At 49.0% G+C, this 27,767-nt stretch overlaps 1 protein-coding gene across 1 annotated transcript in view; it reads right to left on the minus strand.

Annotated features, from left to right (window-relative positions):
- Nucleotides 1–27,414, minus strand: part of Ds (dachsous cadherin-related 1) — a 347,099-nt gene extending 319,685 nt beyond the window's left edge. The window contains exon 1 of the mRNA XM_076440156.1: nt 25,328–27,414. Within this exon, the coding sequence (XP_076296271.1) occupies nt 25,328–27,049 (1,722 nt within the window). The 5' untranslated portion in view covers nt 27,050–27,414. The remainder of the gene's footprint in view (nt 1–25,327) is intronic.
- Between the last annotated feature and the right edge of the window lie 353 nt (nt 27,415–27,767).

Here is a 27,767-nt window from a genome sequence, read left to right on the forward strand (position 1 = left end):
TTATCTTAATTTCCGTGTGGTGCACCGGGCCCAAAGCAAACAACGAGCGAGGAAGATTAGGCGGGGCCCTCGACGGGAATAATAGAGTTCGAGGCGACTTCTCGTCTTTCGAATTTCTCCTGACTCACTATCGGGATAGTTATTACGCCGGCAAATGAGCACAAGGGCCCCTGGGTCCAGAGAGAGAGAGCGTGGGTGCAAAAAGCTCGCCGGGGCCCACGGTGTGTCCATGAAATTAACTTCATTTCCGCGGATGACATGCTGCCCCTCCCCACACCCTCCTCGGACGAGTCTCTTTTTCCAGTTTTCGCGTCGTTCACCTTGAAGGGCGTTACGCGGACAAGGATGTCTCGGGGCTCGCCGCCGCGCCGCTTTCCAGTTTTAATTACTTTAATCTCGGCGGCGGCGACGACGACCACATGGTGCTTCGATCGTCCCTTAAACTCCGCTTAAGCGGATTTCAATGACCCTAAATAACCGGGATTTCTCGACACCTCCGTTCCGCCGTCTGATCCGCAGAAATACACAACGCCGATCGTAAAACTCCAAGATAATTTCCAAGGGTATCTCTCCTCCGGATGGCAAAAAGTCAACGGGACCCCGTAACGCCGGGAAGGACGGCCGTTCCATAAAGGAACCGTCCCACCGCGTCTCGAAAATCCACGACGACCCACCGTCGATCCCGGCCTTGGAAAACCATTCTTCAGAGAGATCCGCTAAGTGGCACATGTTCGTCTACCAATGGAGGGTTAGTCACGGGTAACTGTTCTACCGAACGTGCGAAAATTCTGAAAAAATTTTCCCACCTCCTTGACACCGAGACACACATTGCAGAATTTTTTCCGATTTTTTACATCACCCTGTTGACCTGGGACGGATCTTTTAGAAGGCGATGCAATCAGGACATAGACTGTCATAGATCCTCAAATATGGATTCATAAAATTTATGGTGGCTCTTCAGTGGTGAATGCAAAAATTCTGACACCTTGTAGATACCAAGACACACCTCGCAGAATTTTTCTCGATTTTTTGCTTCACCCTTTTGACCTGGGATGGGTTTGCTAGAAGAGTCTCAGGTATACAGTCTCAGGTATGGGTTCATGAAACCGACGGTAGCTCTTCAAAGGTGCATGCAAAAATTCCGAAAAAATTCACACATATTGCAGACAGCTAAATACATATTATAGAATTTTTTCAATTTTTTATTTCAACCCCCAGGGACAAAGGAGGCCCCGTCCCAGGCCCGGGGTTAACAATAAAATCGGCATCATGCCGAAAATCTGATTCCGCGTCTCGGTGCTCGACGACACGGAATAATTCGCGCGGCGAGACGCACAATCGATCCGACGCCGCGCCATGTCGGATAAATACTGCGGCCCGTTGACAAATGAGTTTGGGCAAGTGCAAGCGAAACGTGGCCGCAAAAAGCAGGTTCGGCCGTCCGATTCGCCAGGATGGAATATGGATAGCCAGTCGGTTCTCTGCCCTCCACGTCGCTCGCTTCGTCTCCCGCTATCTTTTTCTACCTCTCGTCTTCTCGTTCTCTCCGCCGTGAATCTCTTCCCGTCCGTCTATCCGTTAGTCGGCTACCTCCGATTCCTCATTAACCGACGGTTCCTCCTTCGCGATTCTCTTAGGCAGAGGCGGAGGAATGATCCAGGCTCCTCCGAGTCCAAGGCTCTCGAAGATGAACGCGGTTAGGGGATTCACGGAACACCGAAACGAAAAACTCGACCTCAGACGTGAGAAAGATACTTCTTCAAACAGATGAGGCCTCTCCAACCCTTCAGGAGGGTGTCGTTCAAGAAGAATTTGTTGTTCAAAAAGAATTCATTGTTGAAGAAGAATTCATTGTAGAAGAATTTCGCAATTCCGATAGAATTTTTATCTTGAAACTACTAGTTGGATCGATTTGAACTCCTTTCTCTTTGAGCCTGAATAGACTCTTACAAGAACTCGAAGAGAGTACGTCTTTCCAATGCATCCAACAAATACGTTATCTCCCTAGATCTCCAGCTAAAATGATTTTCCACTTGTGCTATCTCGCACGAGTAAAAGACTGGACCAGCCCACTCATTGTTCGACAGGATCAATTAATTTTCGTGTGATAGCAAGGCCTAAGATCAGGAACGAAATGAAGACCACAGGCCCAAGCTTTTCTGACTGTATCTATAATCGCTAATAAAATCAATAATAAATCACTGCGAAAATAGTATAAACACTGATTGCGCTATTATCTTCTTAGATCTTCAAGTAAAATGCGTTTCTACTCGTGCAAGATTGCGCGAGGTACACGAGTGAATGACAGAAGCGAGTCATTGTTTCATTGGATCCGATTAGATAATGTACGCGTATCGCGTTTAACGAGTGAGACGCCTAAGCACTGTGGGGCCCTACGCTTGCGTCATTGTCTGCAACGATTCTTATGAAGATCGGAACAGAGCGGGGAGAAAATCGGCCGTGCTGCTCGAGCATGGCCTGAGAAAATAAAACGATCGCCGGTATAGGTCGAGGCTCTCGCGCGCTCTTTAATTTATGTCGTCGTGGTAAAATTAACATGATTAGGCAGCGTGGTAAGCCTGGATGGCCTGTTGAATGCAGCGTACATCCCATTCGCGATCGGCGGCTAAGGCTGTATGATAAATAACACGGGGCCCATACGTTACATGCCGTGTACAAACGAAACACATGTGCGGATCGTAAAGGAGAAGAGTCCGATGTCCGAACGGGATAGAGAGAGAGAGAGAGAGAAGAGAGAATGATCGTGGAGAACGTGAACGAAAGGGGAGGGGTGGGGACGGAAAGGGAGGACGGGAGGGCGACAAGGGGGGTCGATGTGAGTAACGAATATCTGATAGCGAATCCTCGGCATTTCCAACGTATTCCCCGGGTCTGGAGAACGAATGCGGGCCCCTCTCGACATCGCGGGGCCCCCCGCGCGCTCGCGAACCGATGCCACGGTACTTTTACCCACGCACTCGCACGCCGATCAACGCTGATGGCCTCAACACGCTCGGGGGCCCTCCGGGGCCCTCCGCCAAACTTTCCACGAGCTCTGCACGGGCCCAACTTGGCGGGGTCGAAATGCCCCACAGTGTTTGTTGACAAGAAAATTGGGGATCATGATCCATCTTGTTTTTATTCAGATGCAAGGGAAAGATCGCTGTGTTTAGATCACATGTGGACAAACAGGATCAAACATGCATTTAGACAGAGTTGAAGCAACGTTCTGTGTCATTTTCAACCCTTGGGCCATTTTTATAGAAGGTGGTTGTTGCCAGGAAAGTTGGGGATCACGATCCTCCCTCTTGTTTTTATTCAGATACCAGGGAAAGCTCGCTGTGTTTGACCACACATGGACAAACAGAGTCAAACATGCATTTAACCAGAGTTGAAACATGCTCTCTGAAATTTTCAGCTTTTGGACCATTTCTTTAGGAGGTGGTTGTTGCCAGGAAGATTGAGGATCATGATTGAGGATCAGAGTTGAAACACGTTCTGTGCCATTCCTCTTCTTCCCTTGCAATAAAAAATCATTTTGTTAAATTTTTCTCGAAACAACCCACCGAGAGCCAGCACAAACTTTCACATCTACGCGCGAGAGTTCCAAGCGCCTAACAGGAATTTTAATTTCTCTAGTTCTCCCACTTGATCGCCCAGCGAGATGACAGAGATAACCTGGTCGTGGGAACGCGCGGTAGGAAGTGCTGCGCATCACCCGCGGAAATCAGACGCGCTGCGTTTCCGGAAGATCAAAGTCTATATCGACGGTAGGGAACAACACACGACTGCTTCGTTGCATATCCTGGTAATAGAAACGCGATCGATGAAGGATCGTAGAGGATCACATCGTAGCGCGATGTCGCGTGGGAAGCACGACGCAAAGGGAGACGAGAGCATCGAAGACAGCCGCTAACTTTGCCGGTCGAGCCACCGCTGAGTATTAATAATTCATACTCGAATGTCAGCGCCGTTTTTAATTCCCCGAGTCTTCCCCCCATAATTTCGGGCTAACGTTTCACTTGTACCAGGCAGCTTCTCTGCATCAGGCGCATTTTTTTGCCCGGGCCCGACGTATTATAACGTCGGGGAGGCGTGTAATCAAACGTTTAAGCGCCGGCGACATGGAAAAATTAACGGGGATGCGGTTTTCGACGCTGGCGAATCCTGTTTTCTCACCTGTAGAAAACTCTGACGACCTGATGACGAGGTTCCGCGACGACGAGGAACATTTTTAGGGACATTTTTGAGGTGGAGGTATTTAAATCTGCGAGGAAGCACGTGCCGGCATGCCGCATTCCCTTCGACCAAGTCTCGGTACAGCTGGCGAGCGTCGGTGTTGCTGATCGCGCGCTCGAATCTGCTCCGGACGCGCGATGTAACGCGAGAGAGAAAGGTGGACGGGACCAGGCAACTTTCAGTTCGGGTTACACGGGCTGGAAACGGCGTGCGCGTTGCCGAGCTTCATTCACGCGTCCTGCACTCTACCGACGCGGGCGTCGCGATGTCAACTCGAGCTGAACCTCGTTGCAGACATCGAATGATTTTGCAGAGACGTCGGTCGCAATTTTTGAAGCACAGCGCAGTCCTTGTTGGGCCCAGTCACATTTTTAAATCGCGATCAAATTCTTGTAAGACCTCAGTCTCAATTTTAAAGTGTGATACAGTACTTGCAGATCTTAGTCACATGTTTTAAGAACGATCCAGTTCTCGTTGGGCCCAGTGACATTTTTAAATCGCGGTCAAATTCTTGTAAGACCTCAGTCTCAATTTTAAAGTGTGATGCAGTTCTTGCAGATCTTAGTCTCATTTTTAAAGAACGATGTAGTTCTCGTAGGGCACAGTCACATTTTTCAAGCACGATGTAGTTCTTGCAGGGCCCAGTCACATTTTTAGATCACGATAGAATTCTTCTAGGACCCCATTCGTTTTTTTAAAGTGTGATGCAGTACTTGCAGATCTTAGTGACATTTTTGAAAAACGATGTAGTTCTCGTAGGGCCCAGTCCCATTTTTTAAGCACGATGTAGTTCTTGCAGGGCCCAGCCACATTTTTAAATCACGGTAAAATTCTTGTAAGACCTCAGTCTCAATTTTAAAGTGTGACACAGTACTTGGAGACCTCGGTCACATTTTTTAAGAACGATGTAGTTCTCGTTGGGCCCAGTGACATTTTTAGATCACGATAAAATTCTTCTAGGACCCATTCTTTTTTGTAAAGTGTGATGCAGTACTTGCAGATCTCTGTTCCATTTTTGACGAACACACACGTGTGTCCTAGACGAGAAGGGCCCGCGGAGGCGTGATCGGAGCCGGCCTTAATTCGAGCCCGGGTTGGGACTCGTGTTACGGCTAGTCCTGCGCAACGTGGTGGCCGCAAAGATTTTCTGGAACGCACGGCCGAGCGACGTAACGCGCCGCTGCTACCTGTAATTATTGTCTTCTCGCGCGCGTCGCTCTGCTGCCGGCTGGTTGGGTTTAACGGTAACAGATCTATCCGGAGAAACGTGGATCTGCTCTGACGGACGATTCAGAAGAAACAGAGAAGAAGAAGAAGAGGAAAAGGCTTCTTCTTCCCTTCCGCGCGAGTAATCTCCGAGTTTTTCTGGGAATCTGAAAGGACGTCGACGGGGCCTTCTACGTGGCGGCAATCTACTTCTAACGACTCCGTTCCAGAGGAACGTTCGAGTAACGAGGGTCAAGTTACACCTTGACCACACGATCACTGTGTTGTGTAGGCCTCGTGTTCCCTTCTGCGTTGATCAAGCGACAGAACGCAGTCCATCTAGAGATATAATCGTGAAGGATCAACGATTCCCCAGGAGAAAGTTGGTCGCGTGTTGCGCGTACAGGGAAAAATATTTTAATAACGGAGAAAAAGATTCCCCGATATTTCTGGTTTAGTACGACAATCTCTTCTACAGTCGAAGTCTCACGTTCTGTAGCTGGCATACCGTGAATACCGAATCGCGTGCCCCGTTACGCGATACGCTATTCACCGGTCCGTATTATCGACGAACTATTTAAAGAAAAATAACCCCTCGAATGGAGCACGGGCTCCTTACCCGTCTTACCGGTTTACAAATACTGTGCGCGCGTCAAGTTTGATCGAACCGCGAATATTATGCGTGACGTATATGGTGTTCCGCTTGTGTACGTCTATGTACGCAAGCGCGTCTGTATAGAAGCAGGATTTATATACACTTCAGGTACGGAGCACGGAGATGTGACGTATGCGCGCGAATGTCGTGAACCGAGTCAGACACGAGGCTTACGACGAGCGACAGGTGGTCCCCCTCGGTCCCGTCTGCGCCAAAACAGTTTGCCGAACTCGTCCGTTCCACGATAATAACATTCCAGCCAACCGGCCAGGAAACCCGAGACGTGATTGCGCGATACCGGCAGCACGAGGAACCTAATTTCACTTACTTAGACCAGGATAGGATTCGCCTAAAACGCTACAACCCGACCGACAGTCGTGTACATCTGTCGCCCGATGTACGTACGGCGTACATGATTGTCGTGCGCGTACAGCTCTGTTTCAGAGATGTTTTTGATTGTTATTAATAACTAGACTGCGGATCTTTATGCAAGATAAAATTGTCTGTTTCGATTGCAAGGAGTAGAAACCGAACAGGATGTTATTTCTTCCCTCAATAATTTCTGTAGATGATAAATCAGGTATATACATCTTCAGGTTTTTAAATTTTCCTACAATTTTTTGAATTTTATCAATTTTCCTATACCTAAGCGCATATAAAGATCAGCAGTTTAGTAATGATAGAATGACGAGTTCCTCTAATGGTTTCAATAGGGGAGAAATCTTGACATCCTCAATTTTTAAAATTTTTCAATGATTTAGAATTTCATCGAATAACGATGAGTAGACTTAGGGATCTTCATGCAAAATAAAAATTGTCTGCATCGATTGCGAGGAGTAGAAACCGAACAGAATGTTATTTCTTCCCTTAATAATTTTCACAGATGAGAAATCGTATAATATACATGTTTAATTTTTAAGATTTTCCTACAATTTTGAATTTCATCTGCTCAATTTTCAGCGTCGCAGTCCAGTCTCCGAGGACTCTCTGGCAGCTGTCAGAGGTCCTGGATAGTCGCAGGTACACCTGGCACGATCGTTGAACAAGTGGTACGGTGCCGTTTGGAAAAATCTCGCCTCCGCGTTTCACGCGGCGATACCGATCCGACCCCGTCATATAAACTGCGACTGGGATCCATGGATCCGGATGACACGCTGTCGCTTAGAAACTCGGCTCTCGGTTACAATGCGAGATCGTTACGTCGCGCGTGCCACGCGTGCGTTATAAATCAAGCGGATATCGTATTAAGTGTAACGTTGCGTTCCTACAATTGCGAGATATCTCCCGCGCGAGAAAGAGAGAGAGAGGAAGGGAGATAGACTAGAGAGACCGTTGCCAGAAGGTGGCAGGTACACGGTGGTGAGCGTGTGTATATTAAACCGATTCCCGGGAAGGCGTATAAGCTAACCAACCACCTGCTGTTAGCCCGATCCTCGCCACCGCATGTATCCCTTTCTCTCTTCGTCTTTGCTCGAGTCTCTCTCTCTTTCTGCCTTCACGCTTTTTTTCGTACTCTTTTCTACGCCTTTCTCGATGCCCGTTCTGCTCCACTCCGCTCCACTCCGATCCCCTACGACTTTTGCTTCTATTCACAGACGTATTACGGCATCGCACGATATCTCGGATGAACCAGGACTAGTTATGCAAGCCGAGGACTCTTCAGGGACGCCGGAAGGCCGATCGGCTGATGGCCTGCCGACCCCTACCGACAATAATATTTTTGACCGTTCGAAGTGGTCACAGCTCTGATACATTTCGAGAAGCAAGAGAATTCAACTATGTAGAAATACCACTGCGTCGAACGTAATTTAATTGGTGTAACATTGCTAACGCTAAACATTGAGATCAGCTGACCAGGCGGGGGAAAAGGATTTACAGCGATCTGGTAGATGACGGTTGATCCTCGGCGAGGATGCGAGGACTCTTCAAGACCGCCGACCCCTACCAGCAATCCTATCTTTTACCGTTCGATGTGCTCACAGCTGATCCATTTCAAGAAGCAAGAAAATGCACCTCTACAGAAATATTCCTGCTTCCTAGGTAATTAAATTGATGAACCTAGCAATGCTAAACATTGAGACGAGCTGACCAGGTGGGGGAAAAAGAATTTGCAACGATTTGGTGGATAACGACGGTCTATCCTCGACAATTATGCCAGGACTCTTCAGGCCAGTCAGGATCCACTTCAAGAAAAAATTGAACTCAAAATTGAAATTGAAAATATCACTACGTCCCACGTAATTAATAGGCTGCGAATCTTTGTGCAAAATAAAAATTGTCTGCATCGATTGCAAGAAGCAGATACTTATTACAGGAGAAATCATATATTGACATGTTCGATTTAAAAAAAATGTTCAACAACGTCGAATTTCATCGTCTCAATTTTGCTATAAATGCGTAAAGATCCGTCGGCTGGTAATTAAATTGACGAAGCTAAACATTGAGACCAGCCGACAAGGTGGGAGAAAAACGATCTACAGCGATCTAGTAGACGACGACGGTCGATCCTCGAGGATGACGGATCGGAAAAATACTCTCGAGCCGCACCCTGGGGATAATGATAACGCGCGCGTTACTCGCGGCGCGATAAACGGCCGCGTTCCAGCGTTTCCTCGTGTGGAACGAGCTCGCTCGAGAAACGGAGGAACGAAACGAGAGAAAAGCGTCGTCGTGTCGATCGAGGAGAACTCGGTATAGAAAGGGAGCAAAGGAATTAGCTACCGCTAGGCGAGCAAGCTCTCCAGGATTTTTCAGGCTGATCGATAGCTTGTACTCGGCTCGATGCGATGTAATAACGAAGCGGAGCGCGATTACAGCGAATCAATTAGAGACGCGCGAGGCTGATAGCTCGTTACCTATTCGGCCAGGATTTTTCCACTACAGCAGCGCGAGGAGAATGGAAAAGGAACAAACGGAAAGTGAAGCAAGGGAGGAACACGGGTTCGATCGAGTCACCGTGATGTCGGCCGGACAAGTGGATTGACCTCGAGGGTTAGTTTCCGACGATATCTCTCTTTCTCCGGAGCGGAAATCGACGAGGAGTCGCCGCGGCGCTCGGGGAACGCGGAAATGCAACGAGCCGATGCGAGTAAGCGGTCAAACGGTACACGGCCGGCCGTTGATCGAACGTCTGCTTAATTAAAAGTCGACCTCGCCCCTGGCGCGCCGTTTTGATTATGATCGGGTTCCGTTTCCCCCCCTTTGCGCCGCGCCACTACGCAAATCTCGAAAATTTCCTGTCTGCAGCGCCGATATCGCGGAGTTCACTGGTTGGCGGCCTCTGCCTCTGCATTGATTGGCGGGGACGTCGTTGCGACGTGGTGGGGACAGATGTGAGACGCTAAGGAGATCGCAAATGTACTCAGTATAAGTGCGGATTTTAAAGAAAAAATGTTTGGAAATACTATTCGATGATTGCACAAGTTCCTGCTCGACATGAAGATAAAATTCAATGGTTAAATTGTAAAGAATACAGCGTCAGTAATCAATTATACAGTCTGCAGCCCACTGATTAAAGCAGATGCCCTTAATATCACGTTCTGATAACCTCCGTAACGTCGCGCTTTTACCCCCAAGGCAGAGAGCCCATGAAAGCTGCAGAATCAAACGCTGGGAGCCCTTATGGGGCTAAAGCCCGACAGGGACTAAGAAAAGCGGCTGGTCCGGCTAGGGGGAGGCTACGGGGGGAGCCGGTGGGTTTCCACGGACGTTGCAGCATGCTCGCCGAGCAAAACCGATCCACTCCCATTAGGAAGAGCGGAATATCGCGACGAAGATATAGACGCGCGTCCCGGTGATTGATTCGCGAGTGACGTAGGCGCGTCTACCGGCTCCGATAGCATTAAGCCTACACACTCTGCCTTCCGGAGCTGAATCCCGACGGTGATATTGATTACACCGGACCAATTACAATGTATACACAGGGGGAGCGCGTTACGTGATCGATACACGAGCCGCGCGAGTCGCGCTCGCTATCGTCGCGGAATAAATTCACCAGGAAATGAAGGAAGGATTCGATGTTTCTGGTCGATGAGCGACGACCGGGTTAGGCTCGATATCTGGTTGATTGGTGGCCGGGCTAATTAAAAGTCTATCCGAGTTCGAGCTGCCGATCGATTCCGAACGGTTCGAGGCGTTTCGCCGTGGACTATCTATCCGTTAATGGCATAATTGGAGCGCGTCTCGGTCGGTCATAAATTAACTGGTTTCCGAGAGCGTAGTCGTCGAAATCCGACCGTGGGTGTTCATCGAGCGTGTTCCGCGTCGTTCCTGCTTCCCGATCGGCTGTCGAGCGCGGCCGCCTATCTATCCCGTCCACTTTGTACCGTGTGTACGCCCCGGTAAATCGTACTGTGAGAACTAGCGCCTAAGTATCTCCTTTTAGAAGAGAGGAGACTCGCTCTAGCGCGAAACTGACCGAGGAAAGCCGAAGTTAGAATCGTCAGGGGAATTTTTACCCTCTCTCCGCGCCGGTTCTTCGAGTGCAGTGATGCCATATGAGGGGAGTCACGGTGAAATGATGTACCCCTTCTTTGATGACGGGGAAGGAGTGGGACGAATGGGAGACACGTTGCACGTGCGCGATGGGGACCGTGGAGTGTGCACTGGAATGGAATAGTGGAAGGGGTATGTAGGAGAGTACGGGAGCTTGAAACGGAGCTCAATATGGCAACACTGTTCGAGTGCCTCTGCGGTGCGGGTAACCAAACGATGTATAACGCTTCCCCTTCCACGCGTTACGCATCAGATGATGTTACCCCTGCCACAGAGACCCTTCGCAGAACTAATGCACCCGAATCGACCGTATATCAAGCAGTAATAGAGACTCGAATACGATTCCAGGAAAAATCCTAACCGACCTGATATAATTACCACGAGCAGCCGCCCTTCCAACGGGGAATCAAAGTTTTATGTACACCCAAGCCCCGGTAGTAGTCCACCGGAGCAATAGGGTCCAGTTCCCCGCATCACCGTCGGCGAAATCGCGGCCGACGCGAATGTGAATTAATAAACAATTAAGTTGTCAGCCGCGCCTCTCACCGTAAGAGCTAATAAAATAAACGGCCCGTTTCAGCCTGCTGGTCCGGGGTTCCTCTTATTCGTTAGGCTCCTCGATCGCGGACTGCGTTTATGCGACACACTGCTTTATCGTCGTCGGTATAGGGAGAAAAAGGGACTCGTCACGGTTCGATCTGGAGTGAAATTAGGTTGTGGTGAACTGATAGTAAAAGTGCCTGGCATTATGTATTTTCCAGGTCCTCCAGCAATTTTAGCCCCTTGCACTACTATTTCTTTTGAGGTTTTAGTGATTATAAATTCTTAATCGTGCAAAATTTCATAGAAAAAAGAAGAAAGATTATATTCATTCTATGCCAGGTTTCCTTCCCAAAGCACATATCGACTACAACACGGTAGAATTTTATCTAGACTTAAAGAAGATTAACTAGCTGCGGAGCTTTATGCATTTATGGCTTCTAAACATTTTCAAAAAATGCTGGAGTACTATATACTAAGATTCCACAGATATCTATGAAGGCAGTTTCTTGAAATTCGCCAGGAAAAATTAAAAATTGCGTACACATCCGCAGTCTATTAATAACAGACATATTTATTAGAGTCTGTTCAGAATCTTCATCTGACTCGATATTGTATGCCAAGGGGTTGAACGGAGTTTCGGAGGAAAAGGGAGCAACGAAGGACCAGATTTTGGAAACAGTGGACACAGCAGAGGGGCCTCTCGAGCCTCGTTATCTGGCTTATGATCGAGCTTGGCGGCGACGAATTTCTGTGGAATGGAAGAGGCGATTAAGAACGGAGCGTCGGACCGGAGCCGGCCAAGGAACAGGAGAGATGATTGGAGCGTAGAGTGAGAAGAGAGACGCGGATCTTATCGGAAAGTAATTACCGGGCCGGTCGTACGGTCGTAATTAATCAAATTCCGCGTAGGGATGACGCGACGAAAACGAATCGGCCTGCGGCCAGGAGAATCCATTAGCGAAACACGCGTGTCCCGGGAGGTATTATTTCGCGCGGCTTTACGCTCTCGGAGCGCAACCATCATCGGCTGCGGGAGAGGACGCTGCAAAATTTCGCGACTTATTTGCGAACGACGCCCCGACGCCCGGCGACGCATTAGCCCCGCCGACATTAGCTTCCACGTGACGCACGATCCCCTCGATCTTGCACCTTACCCGGCTAATTGTGCGAGCCACTCTCCCGTTCAGCGGGAGAGCCGTGACGGATCGACGGGTCAATCGAGGTCGTCACTCGTCTCCCTCCCGCGCCGTTAATCTACGCTCTCTACATCTTCCAGCAGATTTTCTCAAGCGGTTCCCCGACGCGGAAGAGACCCCGAATCCCCTCTCCTCTGTCGCGCAACTATGTGTAGAACCAGAGTTGCCGGATGAGGGGAGGAAGCGCGAATCGAGGGGAACAAGTGCCCTCTCTCTCGACGGAGCGCGTCACGTGCTCGGGCGGACACGTGGGGGACAGCGTCGTGGAAGGGGAACGATGGAGTGGGGCGACGAGTCTTCATCTGATGACGCTGGCAATTTTTCAGAGTTCATTTCTGAGATTTAACCCTTGTGTAGTCAACCAAAATGTATAGATTATTTAAAACCTTTCTGTATTTAATATGTTTGCACAAATTCTCATTACACGACTATAAATTAATGTATTAGCGAGTAAAGAATGGACATTCAGAGAAATTTTATAATATTTTTTAGAGGAACATTGACAGTACCTTTCTCATTTTACGAGACGTAATTTGGCCTTCGATTTCGAGATATTTGAACTACGGATACCCACTACAACGAATTCTACCCTTTTTAATTGACGGAACACGTGTTTTATGGCTACGTGCTGCCGAATAATGCAAATCACGTCTCGTAAACGTAAGAGTAGGACTTTTTAGGGAGACAGCGGCCTATATTGATCTTTTATCTAGCGTTTTTCACTAGTGATTGTGAGAAAAACCATCTTTGGATATAGAGTGCACCCTCGAAAAGGGAATTACACTGAGAATTTGAAAGAAAATGTGTCTTGTTGCACAAAGAACATTTTCCTGAACGACGCAGCTAGTTAGCTTGCACCAATCGAACAGGTCGTCCACGTGTGCTCTTTTGTGGACGTGTAGGAATTAGGAATAGCTATTGCGAACGATCGACATATTCGCCAACGCCTTCGAATTTCCCAACGCGCCCGCTTGAATGAGTATGAAAAGTAAAGGGGGAAGATTGACGACGAAGAACCTGTCGCAGAAACGGCGGTGGAAACGCCTAAATTAGCCATCGATGGTCCCCGGCGGAATTACGTGTGAAATTGAAATAGCGAGTGACGGGGTACACGAAGGATCGTCGTGTACAGGTAGAACAGGTGTAAAAGGTGTCGAGCGGGGGTCTGGCCGAGCGCCGTTTTTCCAGGAGGGACGCATTCCGCGCGTAATTTACTGCCTTAGCTGGCCGAGAGCTCGGCCAATTTCCACGGACCGGAGGAAATCGTTTTAGCTTTTAGATTTCTGCGGTCGGCAGAGAGACTACGCGACGAGACGGACACTGGACGTGTGAACGGGGCCTTCGATCGGCCGCCGCCGGTTGAAAACGTTCTGTGTGTACTTTCCACGGTGCAACGGTCGCACCAAGTGCATTGGAAAGTGCAACTCGCACGCAGTTATTTCCCCTCCGTCCCCTTATCTCGATTGGTTACCTGCCTTATAGCTGGCACCGATCTGCCTACCGAGCACTCGCCCGCTTTCTCTCCTCGACGCCTCGAATCCGTACACCCAGAAGTGTTATACTCGCACGCACTTGCTGTATCGACTTTTTTCTCATTCGCGAATCCGATCCGATCCGTCAAATCACCCAACACCTGTCGATTTTCCGAAATCTTGTTTCACGGTTTTCGATCCGCGACAGCTGCGAACGATGCCAGCGATCGATACCGAATTCCGAAGCGTCCCGGCGGGATACGTCGGCTGAAATTTCAGGAAGAACAACCAGGAATTTCGATAACGCGCGCGGCCGTTTGCATGCAGCGCGAACCACCCAGCCACGGAATCGACGATACCGCTCTCTGAATCGACAATCGAACGATGCGTGTGCAGTTATGCGAACGCCCAGGCGCGACTCCTCGCTACTTCCGACAGGGGAAAACCGACTCCCACAAGCGCCATTGAAAAGCTCTGCAAAATTATTTTTCTATCCAACATAGAAGACTTTTCTGACAGAACTGCATTTTATAATGCAGTTTGGCAATTTTTTTTTAAATAAACTAGATTTTCTAGCTTCACGAAACTTTGCAGAATTAATTATACATATTCAAGCTACATGCACGAATTTTTTCCAATCGCTGTCATCAGAACTGCATTAAATATTCACGAAAGAAGCGACCAACAAATTCCCGGTTCTTATATTTACCTGACAGTGCACTTCGCCAATTTTTCTTAAACAAACTAAATTTTCTAGCTCCACGAAACTTTGCAGACTTAATTATACATATTCAAGCTACGTCCACGAATTTTTTCCAGTCGCTGTCATCAGGACTGCATTAAATATTCACGAAAGAAGCGACCAACAAATTCCCGGTTCACATAATTACCTGAAAGTGCAGTTTACTAATTTTTCAGAAACAAACTATGGAAGCGATCTTCGTGAAACTTCGCGGACATAATCGGGCCTGTTTAAGCGACATTTACGGAATTTTTCTCGTCCGGTCGCCGGTCATCAAAACCGCATTAAATATTCGCGGAAGAGTCCCTCGCGAAGGAAAAATGGCTGCTCGCATGATTATCGAACACACGGCGGCCACCTTTCTCGCCTGGTCCCCTCTTCGCAATTATCGCGAATCACGGAGAGCGCGTTGAATTATGATGTCGATTAAGCGGTGTCTGGCGCGTTGACTTTCCACCGACGATTTTTCGCCGATCTTCGAGAGTCGTGCTATTATCGTTCCCTTCGACGATGGACTCGTCGAGAGAGGCGCCTCGATAATCTCTCGCGATACCCGCGAAACCGTTTAAACGCGGGATGCATCGGCCCGCAGTCTGCCGGGCAGTTTGCTTTCTCCGACGTCGCGGCGCGGCGCGACGCGACTCGCCGATGTAAATTACTCGTCGATAAATATAGCGAGTAGCTCCACCAGCGAGGCTGCACGCGTCTTGCAACCTTAAGCGAGATCTTTGTCGCATTTTCTTGCATACCGCGTGTCCCGAAACCAAGGTTCTACGTCCAATTAAAATCGACGTTCTACGTACAACTCCTCCCCTTCATGAGATAAATTCGCTACGTATCCCTCTGATTATATGTTGAATAGTAATTTAGACTTGGAAGAATTTTCTATTTGTGCTACAATGTTGTGCAGGTGCGAGTTCAGCTCGCTGTTTTAAATGTGTGACAAAAGGGACATTTTTGTAGTGCTAACTTAATGAAGAAATTGAGTTCATTCATATTAAAATTGAGTTATATTAGATGCCAATTTAAATTGTCTCTAAAAATGTCACACGAAAATGGTCATGGCCTCTTGTGGGACACTGTTGTAGTTGCAAAAGAGACATTTTTGTAGTGATAACTTAATTAAGACAATGAGTTCGTTTTCGAACTCGGTCGAATTTAAATTGTTTTTGGAAAATGTGACACGAAAATGGCGATGATCCCCTGAAGCACAGTGTTGTAGCTACAAAAGAGACATTTTTGTATTATAAAATCAAGGAATTGAATCAGGTGCTACCAGAATTATCACTTTGATGCCAATTTAAATTGTCTTTGAAAAATGTGACACGAAAATGGTAATGGTCCCCTGAAGCACAGTGTTGTAGCTACAACAGAGACATTTTTATTATAAAATCAAGAAATTGAATCAGCTGCTGTCAGCATTAGCACTTTGATGCCAATTTAACTTGTCTTTGAAAAATGTGACACGAAAATGGTAATGGTTCCCTGTAGCACAGTGTTATAGTCACAAGAGAGACATTTTTATTATCTTAAAAATCAAAGGATTGAATGCATTCATATTAAAGTTGCGTTTGTAGTAGTAGCTTTCTAGCGCATCTCCTATCACCATTAATGCCACTGCTACATCAATTAAAATTGATAGGACGTGATGCAAAAATGATGACCATTTCTGAATTTCATGACTGACTGGCAAAATGGCTAATCTCCTATCACCATTAATGCCACTGCTACATCAATTAAAATTAATAGGACGTGATACAAAAATTACGACCATTTCTGAATTTCATGACTGACTGGCAAAATGGCTAATCTCCTATCGCCATTAATGTCATTGCTACATCAATTAAAATTGATAGGACGTGATGCAAAAATGATGACCATTTCTGAATTTCATGACTGACTGACAAAATGGCTAATCTCCTATCACCATTAATGCCACTGCTCCATCAATTAAAATTGATAGGACGTGATACAAAAATGATGACCATCTCTGAATTTCATGACTGACCGACAATGGCACTGCTCCATCAATTAAAATTGATAGGACGTGATACAAAAATGATGACCATTCCTGAACTTCATGACTGACCGACAAAATGTGATACAAAGAAGATTGCCATCTCCGGAAAAATGATGATTGGGAGGGGAAGACTGGTCACAGCAGAGTATGGATGAACGAAACCGAGTACGTACTAGTGTACACGCGCACGCACACCGTCGGGACGCGGGTCAGTCATCGTATCCATTGGTATGCGACCTCCTCCTCCTCCACCACGATCCTGCTCGTTCTTGTTAAACTACGAAACACCGTACGAGAGCCAGCCCGTGCAGAGAGATCTCCCGCTTGACGGAAACGCGAGGACAAACGGCAGACCGATCGTCGCGTAGTTCACCACCCACTGGCAGAGGAAAAGGACGTTGAGTAATCCAGGGACACACGAGAAACTTGATAACCGAGGCGAGTCTCGATCGCTCCTTTCGCGGGTCTACCAGGGGATACATGGAAGCCTACTGTGCCGATCTTGTTTCCCGTTATTGCGTAATTGTCCTTCCGGTTCCTTCATCAAGCTGAATCTTTGTCAAAGCGGTTGCAAGTACAATCTGGATATTTGGAGGATCGTACAGCATCGACGATTTTGCTGATGATCGTATAGAATGGTCAACTTTCGAGCTGGGGCCCTCAGAGGACCATGCATTGAATCTCTTGAGCTGATCAGCTGTCTAGCCAGAGCTCTTAGAGGACCTGTGAAGACGATTTTGCTGATGGTCATGGAAATTGGTCAGCTTCTCAGCTGGAGCCCTTAGAGGATCTATGATGACAACTTTGCTGATGGTCAGTTGATGTTTTGTAAGAGGCAAATTGGTTTGAATTGGATTTATTGATCAGCTTTTCAGCTGGAGCCCTTAGAAAAGCAGACATTGAATTTCTTTGAGCTAGTCAGCTTCCCAGCCTCAACGTTTAGAGTTTAGAGGATCATATCTGTGAAGGCGATTTTGCTGATGACCATGTAAATTGGTCAGCTTTAAAGGATCATCTTAGAGTATCATATCTACGAAGACAATTTTGCTGACGGTCTCATTGTCAGTTGGTATTTCGGGAAAATTTTTATTGGACCTCCTCCAAAATTGATCACAACCCTAGCTCGAGCCCTTAGATTCATCAAACGTCTGTGAAGATTAGTTGAAGCTTGTTGATTTCAGCGCTTGAACGAACCTATCGAAGACAATTGGTAACATAAAAATTGTGTTGACAAGCATGTCTTAAAAATCCAGATGGTCCCGAATCCAGTGATCGGAACGGGAACAGGCTACATTACGACGGCGACTTTCTCAGATAATTGCGCCAGGAATACGCACATGCTCGCTCCGGGACGCCTGGCCGCGTTCCCATTCGGTGAGAGGCAAACGATTTTCTCGTCGGCCCTGTCTCTATTATTCCAGAAACGGAGATAAACAACCGCTCTCGCGCGGGGTTTCGTAATTTCGCTTGGGCAGCGAGCGACGATGCAACGTCGCCGGGGAAAACGGGGAAGAGAAATAGAAAATCAAGAACCAGAGGAGAGAGAAAGACAGAGAAAATCGATAGCCGTGAGGATAGAGGGAGAGAGGCGGTGCTTCTAGCTTCTAGCTAGAAGGAAAGAGAGTGTCACGGTGCTGCGAGCGGAAAGAACGCCGCTGTTGGAGCGTATCGGAGGAGTTTCCAGACCGGCGGAAAGGCCGAAATACGAGGAGCGGACGGCGTTCTTAACGTGTAACGACGCGGAATCGAGAAAGAGATCGAGAGAGAGAAGGCGAAAAATAAGGACGAAGAGAGTGTAGAGTTCTGTGGTCCGCGATCGCAATGTAGCGCGAGTAGAGGCTCGCGCGGTGGCTGCAGTGACCGGTGCACGCGAATGCATATAGGTACCTACATATATCTCTGCCTCGTCGTTGCACTCGGGAATGCGGTCTATAGCGCGTAGGATCGAGAGCGGACGAGCGAGCAGGAGGCCCGGAGAAACAAGAAGAAAGACGGGGGCCAGGCATAGGCGCGGTGAAGAGAACTGTGCGCGAAAGAGAGAGAGAGAAAGAAGAGAGAAAAGGACGAGCAACCAGGAGGAGAACGGAAACCGAAGAGAGGAGAGACGCGGAGCAGCCCCCAGTCTCCCGAGAGGGAATCGAGAGGGAACACGCCGGGGACCGAGCGACAGGGAAAGAAGGAGAGCGTGCACGGCAGTCGTAAACGGCAACAATTGCTGCGGGCGTTGCCACTCGAAAGCTCGAGTGCCTAATGCCAGATGTCAGACGGTGGTTAGAGTCATTACGGTCATCACTTTGTACCGCGATACACGACGAACAGCACCGCGGCCGACGCTCTGACGCGCCGCTTCACCAGGACCACTGGATCCTTTCGATCATCGATCGAACTTCGCAGCTCCGGTTCTCGTCGTTTCGACGGGCCTCGCTGCTGGAAGTTCGATAGGGGTTAGGATCCTCCGATTTTTCCTGATCCTTCAGAGTTCTTCGGCATGCACAGGATCCAGACTACTGTAGGGACTGGTGAGAAGAGTAAAAGCTAATGATCCTGAAGCTAGCAGTTGAATAGAATCAAAGACCTAGGTCCCCTCAAAGACCTGAAGAGCTATTTCGAAGCCGAAGAGGAATAAAGACGCGAGAGCAGTTCCGACCCTTTCACGTAATCGAGACGGACCTAGCTGCTGGAAGTTCAACAGAGGTTAGAATCCTCTGATATTTTTCTTAATCCCCAAAGTTGTTCAACGCCCACGGGGTCCGGACTGCTCCAGGGACTGATGAAGATTAAACAGCTAATGATCCTGAAGCTGGGAGTTGAATAGAATCTGAGAAGTGCTAGATGATCAGCTGAACCCTTTCTAGGTCCCTGACTTTTCCTAATCGCTCAGAGTTCAAGACCTGGGAGGTCCCCTCTGAAAAGCGACGCTGAACAGCCATTCCGAGGCCGAAGTGGAGCAAAGTCACGAAGTCTTTCCGCGCTTCCTCTCCTCCTGGTAACTCTTTCTCTCTCTCGTTCGGTCTTTGTCAGTGGTAAAAGACGAACGCGCGTAGCCTGGACAAAAGGCTCCGCGGGCTTAATGATCCTCGGTTGCCAGTTAGGACGGATAATGGGAGGCTTGCGCGAAGGATGAATCGGAACCCGTGTCCTGCCACGCAGAACAGAGGAGACGGATACCCGTCTCTGATGGATACGAATAGTTTAACGCGTGAAAGCGCGCGTTCGGCGCCGACCTCGGCCCGAGGAAGAAGCAGAAGAGGAGCCGGGAGGTCGGCTCGCTTCGCTGGTCGCATTTTTCTGCCGTTCCGGTTTGCGTCGTTAGCGCGAAATTAACGCGACCGAAGAGATCCTGCGAGAGAGCATACACTGCGTGTAGCGAGAGACGTATCGCTACGATGTGATGGGAAACCTCTGCGCCGGAAATCCAACGCGACGTCGTTTCGAAAACCCGTTTCAAACGAACAATCTCTCTCTCTCTCTCTCTCTCTCTCTCTCTATTCGAGGACCATGCATTCTCTCTCTTTCTTCTTGAGTGATCACGAAAAACGAGCGAAACAGACGGGGAGGAGGAGAACGCAGACTCGAAGGGGTGGAGCCGCTCCGCGGAGGGATGGAACCTGAAGAGCGGGCCGGCTCGGGCCGGGAGGACGGCACACGGGGCCGAAAAAAATCTGTAATTATTATAATTATAGGCGAGGGCCAACAATTATAAATCATCATTGAACTAGGCAACGAAACACCAACAATATCACACGTGCAGAATGTTGCGCGACTACAGTCACCGCCAATCTTCAGGCTAATAGTAACCAAATTTCTGAAGAGTGTGTACCAGGCTGGAAAAAACAGAAATGGGCGAAGTTAGTTCTCGCATATCTTCTGAATTATCGACTGCATCGAAAAATATGTTAAACGAAACCTGTAGATCCGGGCCGGCTGCGTCTTTCATGTCCTATCACATTTTTTTGTGGAGCAAACGGTTCCCGAGAAAATTGAGAACAAATTTTATACATTTATGATAAAACACTGTTGCGTTGTTTCCATTAGAATTGAGGAGAAACAAATGCAACTTTGATTTTGCATAAAAATTGCCGCGAACGCTCGACGCTCATTTACTCGGCGATAATCCGAAACATATGCTCGCGACGCAGGTAGCTCGATATTAACTCTCATCGGAGATTTACAGCCACCGGGCATTAACATCGAACGAAAGCTTGATGGGCGCCCGTGTATCCGGGGCGGCTTCGTGGAACGTACGACTTCGCCTAACCGATTGAAAAATGTACTCGTTTATCCTGCGGGATTTCCATGAGACGTTCCGGGGCACTCGGCATTCGGTGTTCAACGTGCACCGGCGCGAGCATTCACCGCTTCTCCCTTGAATGCGGATGACAATCCAACGGGAGAAAAAAGGAGGCACGCGTTTCGCTCGGCCAGATGGACGGTCGAACAGCTCGTGGGAGGGAGGCAGGGAAGATTTTTCTCCTCTTTTTCTACCACACGCCCTTTTACTCCCATCTTTCTTCTACATTCCTCTCTCCCTCTATCTCTCTCTCTCTCTCTCTTTCTTTACACGCCTCTACCGACGATTCTCTCTCCTTCGGATCGTGCCTATCGAATCCACGGTCCACGGATCACGGACGTTATGAATGACAGACGCTTCGTCACAGCAGCCACTACCTCGCGCTGGTTGTCCGGCGACGCGATCTACAGCTCGTACAACGTACTCTTGTTTCACTTCCTATCATTACAAAACGACCCAGGATTACATTCTTTTTATTATAGAATATATCAGAGAGAGAAGGGATTTATTTCAACGATATACAGAATTCAGGACTTCGTGACTCGGTTCTATACTGTGAAACAGGGGGGTAGATGGACACCAACAATTTAAATGCATAACTATTTGTGAAATTATATTGGTTTTTAGAAAACGACCCACGACATTTGTTTTTATTATAGATAATCTCCTGAGAGATTTATTTGAACAATATACAGAATTGAGGATTGATTGACTGGATCCTAAACTGTGAAATTGGGGGGTAGTTGGACTCCATACATTTCTGGAGCGAAATGAGAGAAAAAAGTCTGCATAAACCAACCTAGGGTTCCATGATATTCTTTTCTTAATCATAGAAAATGTGTCACCAATGATTTATTTCAACAATATACGGAATTCAGGGTTATATGACTGGATCCTAAACTGTGAAACATTCTCAAAGCTCTGATCGAAATTCCACGAAAAATATTCCGACATAGAATAACTCCATTGTATTTGATTTTTATGCATTCTATGGATATAGAATTGATATAATACCTCATGCAATACTTAAACGTGTAGTAATTGACTGCGGATCTATATGGAAAATACAAATGTTTTTTGCATTGATTGTGAGAAGCAGGAGAAGATAAAAATTGATTTTATCCCTTAACGACATTGTTACATTAAAAGCAACATTACGACATTCTTGAATTTTTAAAATCTGTCTTATATTTCGCTCAGCTAAGTTTTTCGTAAATGCATAAAGGTCGACAGTCTATTGATTAGATACCAACATATTTAATAATGTGACTGGTTAAAATAACTTCGTTCACTTTAGTCTAGATTGCGACAGTTTCCTGACCTCCGGACAGACCTGTCAAGGATCCATATCGATCTCTGTCGCAGCTTGTTTCCGTAGCGCGACAAGTGCACAGTAGAAGCGGTAGGCCACGGTCAGACGTGGTTGAACAAAGTGAAACGCACTAAACGAAGCAAGTAAAAAGATACTCTTACGAGATGTTTTCTCGGATGATGATCGCGAAGGTAGAGAGTACAGTGCACGACAACAAGGCAGGAAGGAATCGATGCCCGATATAACACACGGTCTGGTTGCGTCAGAGCGTTTCGCTTTCATATCGTCCGCGACGGGAGCGTATGTTCGACGTGAAATTTCGCCGGCGAAGAGAAGTGGGTTACCGCTCGTTACTTCAACAGCCCACAAGAGAGCCCGTAACGACTTCGTTATCGTACGCAAACGAGCGTATAAGTATAGTATTACCTTGGACGATTACGCGGAGCGTAAGACGATCGTCCTTAAAAGGCGACAGCAGGTAACGCCCGCGTAATCCTCGACGCAGAACGCGCTTCGACATCTCAAATTTCAGAGAACGCGCATTCGCGCCTCGGGTATGTCCAGTTTTTCGAATTAGCCTGCCGAACGTTCGAGACGAACGAGGGCTATATTCTCTCTTCCTCCCCTGTTCTTCGCGTGTGTATATTTTCCCGTAGTTCGCGCGACTCGCCTCGGAAACCGTAAAGGTATATACACCACGCGCGCTCGCTTGCGCGGCTCGTAAAGCAGCGTCGGTGTCGAGGGCAACTTGTTCTCGGTCTAACAACGCTTCAGGGAAGAGCGTCTCGCCGTGGCTACAAAGAAACTGTAGCCAACAGGTTTCCCCGCGCGAGTGGAACGCTTGTCCCCGGCCTGGCCACGTGTTCCACCGAGAACGGGGATGCGCGAGATGGCTCCTCGAGTGGCCCCCGAGCTCCGCACCGCGGCTCCGCAGAGAAAGTACCCGGTTACGCGATCAACCGTCCGCCTGCGGCATTTTCCGCACTCTTTCACCGAGCAACCTGCAGCTTTGCAAGCTCCAGGTCCAGAAATATCGAAAAATATAGGCTGAGGATGGAACTCAACAGCACGTAGGGAACTAGACTAGTGCTACAGCTAATCTCCTTCAGGGAGTCCTTCTTTTTGAAGTTGTGGTAATCACTTATTCCTCTCTGGGGGCATAGGCGCTAACTCCGTCACTGTAAGCACCCCTAGACTAAATGGAGAGGGCGCCAAGACCTTTGGGGAGTCCGTGCAAAAATATAACAAGCTGCCCAGGATGGAACTATTTTTATTTTCAACAATGGTGGTAATCTCTCATTACGGATTCCCCACCCTCTCCGGGGGATAGACGCTAACTCCAGCAGGGTAATCATCCCTACGAAATGGAGAAGGGGCCAAGAAATCTCCACTATCCTATCTCCTACTTGCACATCAGCAAATCGGTACCGCGAGGCAGCTCGTCGCCTCGGCTTTTCCCATTCAGGTTCCTACGCTCGGCTCCTACTCGCAGTTCCCGGGATCACGGCTCGTCCCGTGCTCAGGATGCAGAGGGCGAGAGCATGCGAGCGACGCATGCAAATGAACGAGCGCGGATTTATTCCGCCTCCAGGTCTGGCGACCACCGACTACTCTCTCGCAGGTTAAAGAACGCTGATCGATAACGCTCCGCGAATATTCCCGATAAACAACGCTAATTGCAACACGCCAGGACCCAGAACCTTTCGCGGAGCGTAGTGTATACCCAGACTTGCACCGTACCGGTGCCAATTACCTGTTTCCCAGCGTAACGTGGATATTCGCCCCGCAGCGAAATCGACCAACTCGCTACAGCGTGTGCCCTTTCGGTTCGCTGTTAAGCTGCGTTTCAAGGAACCTTTAACGCGACGCGACGCAAGGAAACGATGCACCGGTGCAGCCGGGACCCCAGGAATTATGCAACGTCGCCGCACACAACACCGCACCGCGAGAGAGCCCACTCTCGAACGCTGTCACGCCGAGTCGCGATCTACGCGCGCTATTAATCCGCGACGAATCTTTTGCCGGGCTGTCGACCGTCCGACGCGATGACAGATCAATTAGGGAACCTACCAGAGATCGATGAACGTCAATCTCGAAACGTGTTTGCGCGGAAACGACAACCTGCGAGGTTACGCAAGAAGGAAACATTGCCTACTCCTCTGGCGCTAGATCGGCTCGGTATGATCTACCGTTGCACCGACTTCACTGAGCTTTCGATGTCTAACTCTGTTTAATTACAGGTCTATCTAACTTTGTCATCTTTTGATTACAGGTCCTGGAACCTGGTCTGGAAAGAACACTTTTGATCTAGTTTTGTCTAGCTCGGTAGCTTCTGATTGGAGACTCTGAAGCTCTGAAACTAATTGCGAAGAAATGCTTCAGAGCTTTATTTAACTGTCATTTTTAGGTGGAGGTCTTGGAACCTGGTCTGGAAAGAACGCTTTTGATCTAGCTTTGTCTAGCTTGGTAGAATCTGATTGAAGACGCCGAACCTCTGAAACTGCTTGCGAAGAAATGCTTCAGAGATTTATTTAACTGTCAGTTTTAGATGGAGGTCCTGGAACCTGGTCTGGAAAAAATGCTTTCGATCTAGCTTTATCTAGCTTTGCAGAGAGAAGCTGTGGAAATCTAGCCGAAAATTGTCATTTTTTGATCAGAGATCCCGAAACTTGGTCTGGAAAGAAACGATCCTGATCTAGCTTTATCTAACTTTGTCAGTTTTAATTCTGAAGCTCTGAAATAGCTTGCAGAGCAACACTACAGAAGTCCAGCTTCGTCATTTCTCGGTCAGAGGTCCTAAAATCTGGTCTACAGAGAAACGCTTCGGATCTAGGTTGATCTAGCTTCGTCATTTCGACGTGAAGGTCCCGAAACTGATTTCGAAGTAGCTTTGTGATGTTACGAGGCTCTCTTTTCATCGGTTTTTACTAATATTGATTTTGCGGCTGCTCGCGACCAAGTGAAACTTCTGTCACACTCCCCTCGAGGACCCTGAGCGTTGACAGAAGACAATTCGACAAGCCTCCACACAGCAGATATACTTTCACCGCGGCACAAAAGCCCTAATCCCATCAATCCGAGCGTTCGGACCGTAACCCGAAGATCGACCAGCATAAATCGGGTCTAATTAGAAGAATAAGTTTGAGTAGGCACGAACCTTGAGAAAGCAGCGTCCGACGGGCATGTCCTCGGGCACGGTGGCGTTGTAGAGAGGTTTCTCGAAGATGGGTTCGTTGTCGTTGAGATCGTGAACTGTCACTCGCACCGTAGCACTGCTGCTGAGAGCGGGCCGACCGGAATCGGTCGCGACTACCACTAAAATCGGCGCGGGATCGGCCTCGCAGTCCACGTGAGTGATCGTCGTGATCAATCCGGAGTTCTCGTCGATGGTGAACCATGTGGAGTTCATCAGGGAATATTTCACAGCGGAATTAGCTCCTTCGTCTAGATCCGTGGCGGTGACGTTGAGGACTGGTGTGCCAGGTTCGGAAGCTTCCAACAGGTGTGCCTCGTACCTTTCCTGCGCGAATTTCGGAGCGTTATCGTTGACGTCTGTGACGAGTAGCCTGAAGGTCCTGACGGCTCTGAGAGGCGGCGTGCCGGCGTCGGTTGCCTCAACGGACAGATCGTAGACCGGCTTCTCTTCACGGTCCAGAGGCCTTTCGACCACGACCAAGTAGATGATGTTGTCCCTGGTAGCTAATCCGAAGTGTCCCTCGCCACCCGACAGGGTGACGGTAGCGTTCGAGTACTCTGTCCTAGAATCCGGATCGCTAACGGATATCCTAGCGACGAACTCTCCGAGTTGCGCGCTCTCGCTGATCTTCGGGGTCGCGTCGTCCGAGAGGAAGATCACCGTGATCGCCGGCTGGTTGTCGTTGACATCGGTGATGTTCACCGATAGGAACGCGCTTGCCTCGAGCGGCTGCGCTCCGCAGTCCTTCGCCACGATCACCAGCTCGTGGCGTTCCTTCGACTCGAAGTCCAGCGCCTTGTTCACGTACACCATACCAGTCTTCGGATCAATCCGGAACATTTCTTCGCGGTCCGATTGCCGCCGGTTGATCGAATACTCGATGCGTCCGTTGTCCCCGGCGTCGCTGTCCGTCGCGTTCACCGCCAACACCGGAGTGCCGACGGTCGCGTTCTCGGGGATGCTGACGATGTAGCGGGTCTGGTTGAAGATCGGCGGGTTGAAGATCGGCGGGTTGTCGTTCACGTCCTGTACCGTCACGTTCACGTGCAGCCTGGAGCGTAGAGGCGGGGCGCCGCCGTCCAGAGCTTCTATCACCAGATGATAATGGGAACGAGCTTCTCTGTCCAACGATCCGGAATTTTGCAGATCAAGGTAGAGAACACCGTCGCGTCCGCGGTGTTGGGACAATCGGAAAGCGTCTCCGTGGTTGCCGGAAACAATCTCGTACCGTTGCGTCGAGTACTGGCCGAGATCTGGGTCCTTGGCAGGCGGCAAGGCCCTCTTCGCGTCTCGCGGAGAATTCTCCGGGAACTCGACGTCCACCCGATCCACCGGGAACGTCGGCGCGTTGTCGTTCTCGTCGAGCACCTTCACGACCACCTGAATGTTCTGCGGCAGCGCCACAAGTTGGTAAGACGGCCTGGTCTCTCGGTCCAATGGCACTTTCGTTCGGATCTCGCCCGTCGCGTAATCCACGTTCAAGTCCGTGTCCACCGCCGGCCCCGACACCGACACGATCAAGTACGGCGGGCTATCGGCGTCGATGAAACCCACCCTGGTCCCTGGCCTCGCGTTCTCAGACACCTCCAAGTATCTAACGGGCTCGGACCCCGTACCCGGGGCGAGACTCGCTCCCGGGGCGAAAGTCGCTCCCAGGACGAGGAACAGTAGCAGGTGCCGCATCCTGGAGCCTCCTCCGTCGCCGCCGTCGACGCCACCACTACCACCTCCTCCTCCTCCTCCTCCGCCGCCGTCTCGCGCTCTATTATCTCCTCGATCTTCCCATCGTTGTACGATCGATCGTGAACGAACACCGCAGCCGATACCTCCTCATACACGCGGAACACACTGTCTTCTTCTTCTTCCTTTCTTCCCTCGCTATCGATAACACGAATATCCGAGCCACCAACACATTTGATCACCAACAACCAGCACCAACAACCACAATCACGTTTTATCCTCTCTGGTTTTTCCGTCACATCCACCCGCGAACGATAGACGTCGATCCTTCTCCGACAATTTTCCGTTGATCCTCGCGAACGTGTCTACCGAGCTCGTGCTGGCACGCCGCGCTATCCACTGTTCTCGCCGCTGATAGAGTATCTCCGCTCCGAGACGTATCGCGCATTCCTCAGATCCACGTCCGACGATTAGAGGATCACCAGGACCGGAACCCGCCGCGTCCAGATCACCGTACCTCTCATCTCTCTCTCTCTCTATCTCTCTTTTTTCCAAGTTCAGGACACACAGCTTCGACTACTTTGCCGGTCGATCGCGCCTATGCGGTGCCTTTTGTCATCTTCGTTGGAGCGCGTACCGCGCGAGAGCTCCTGTCTTCCGGATCGTCGATCAATCCTCTCGGAAGTTAACGACCAGGCAGGACCAGTTGGACCAGCATGCG

Source organism: Lasioglossum baleicum, chromosome 16 (assembly GCF_051020765.1).
Source record: "Lasioglossum baleicum chromosome 16, iyLasBale1, whole genome shotgun sequence".
Taxonomy (NCBI): Eukaryota; Metazoa; Arthropoda; class Insecta; order Hymenoptera; family Halictidae; genus Lasioglossum; species Lasioglossum baleicum.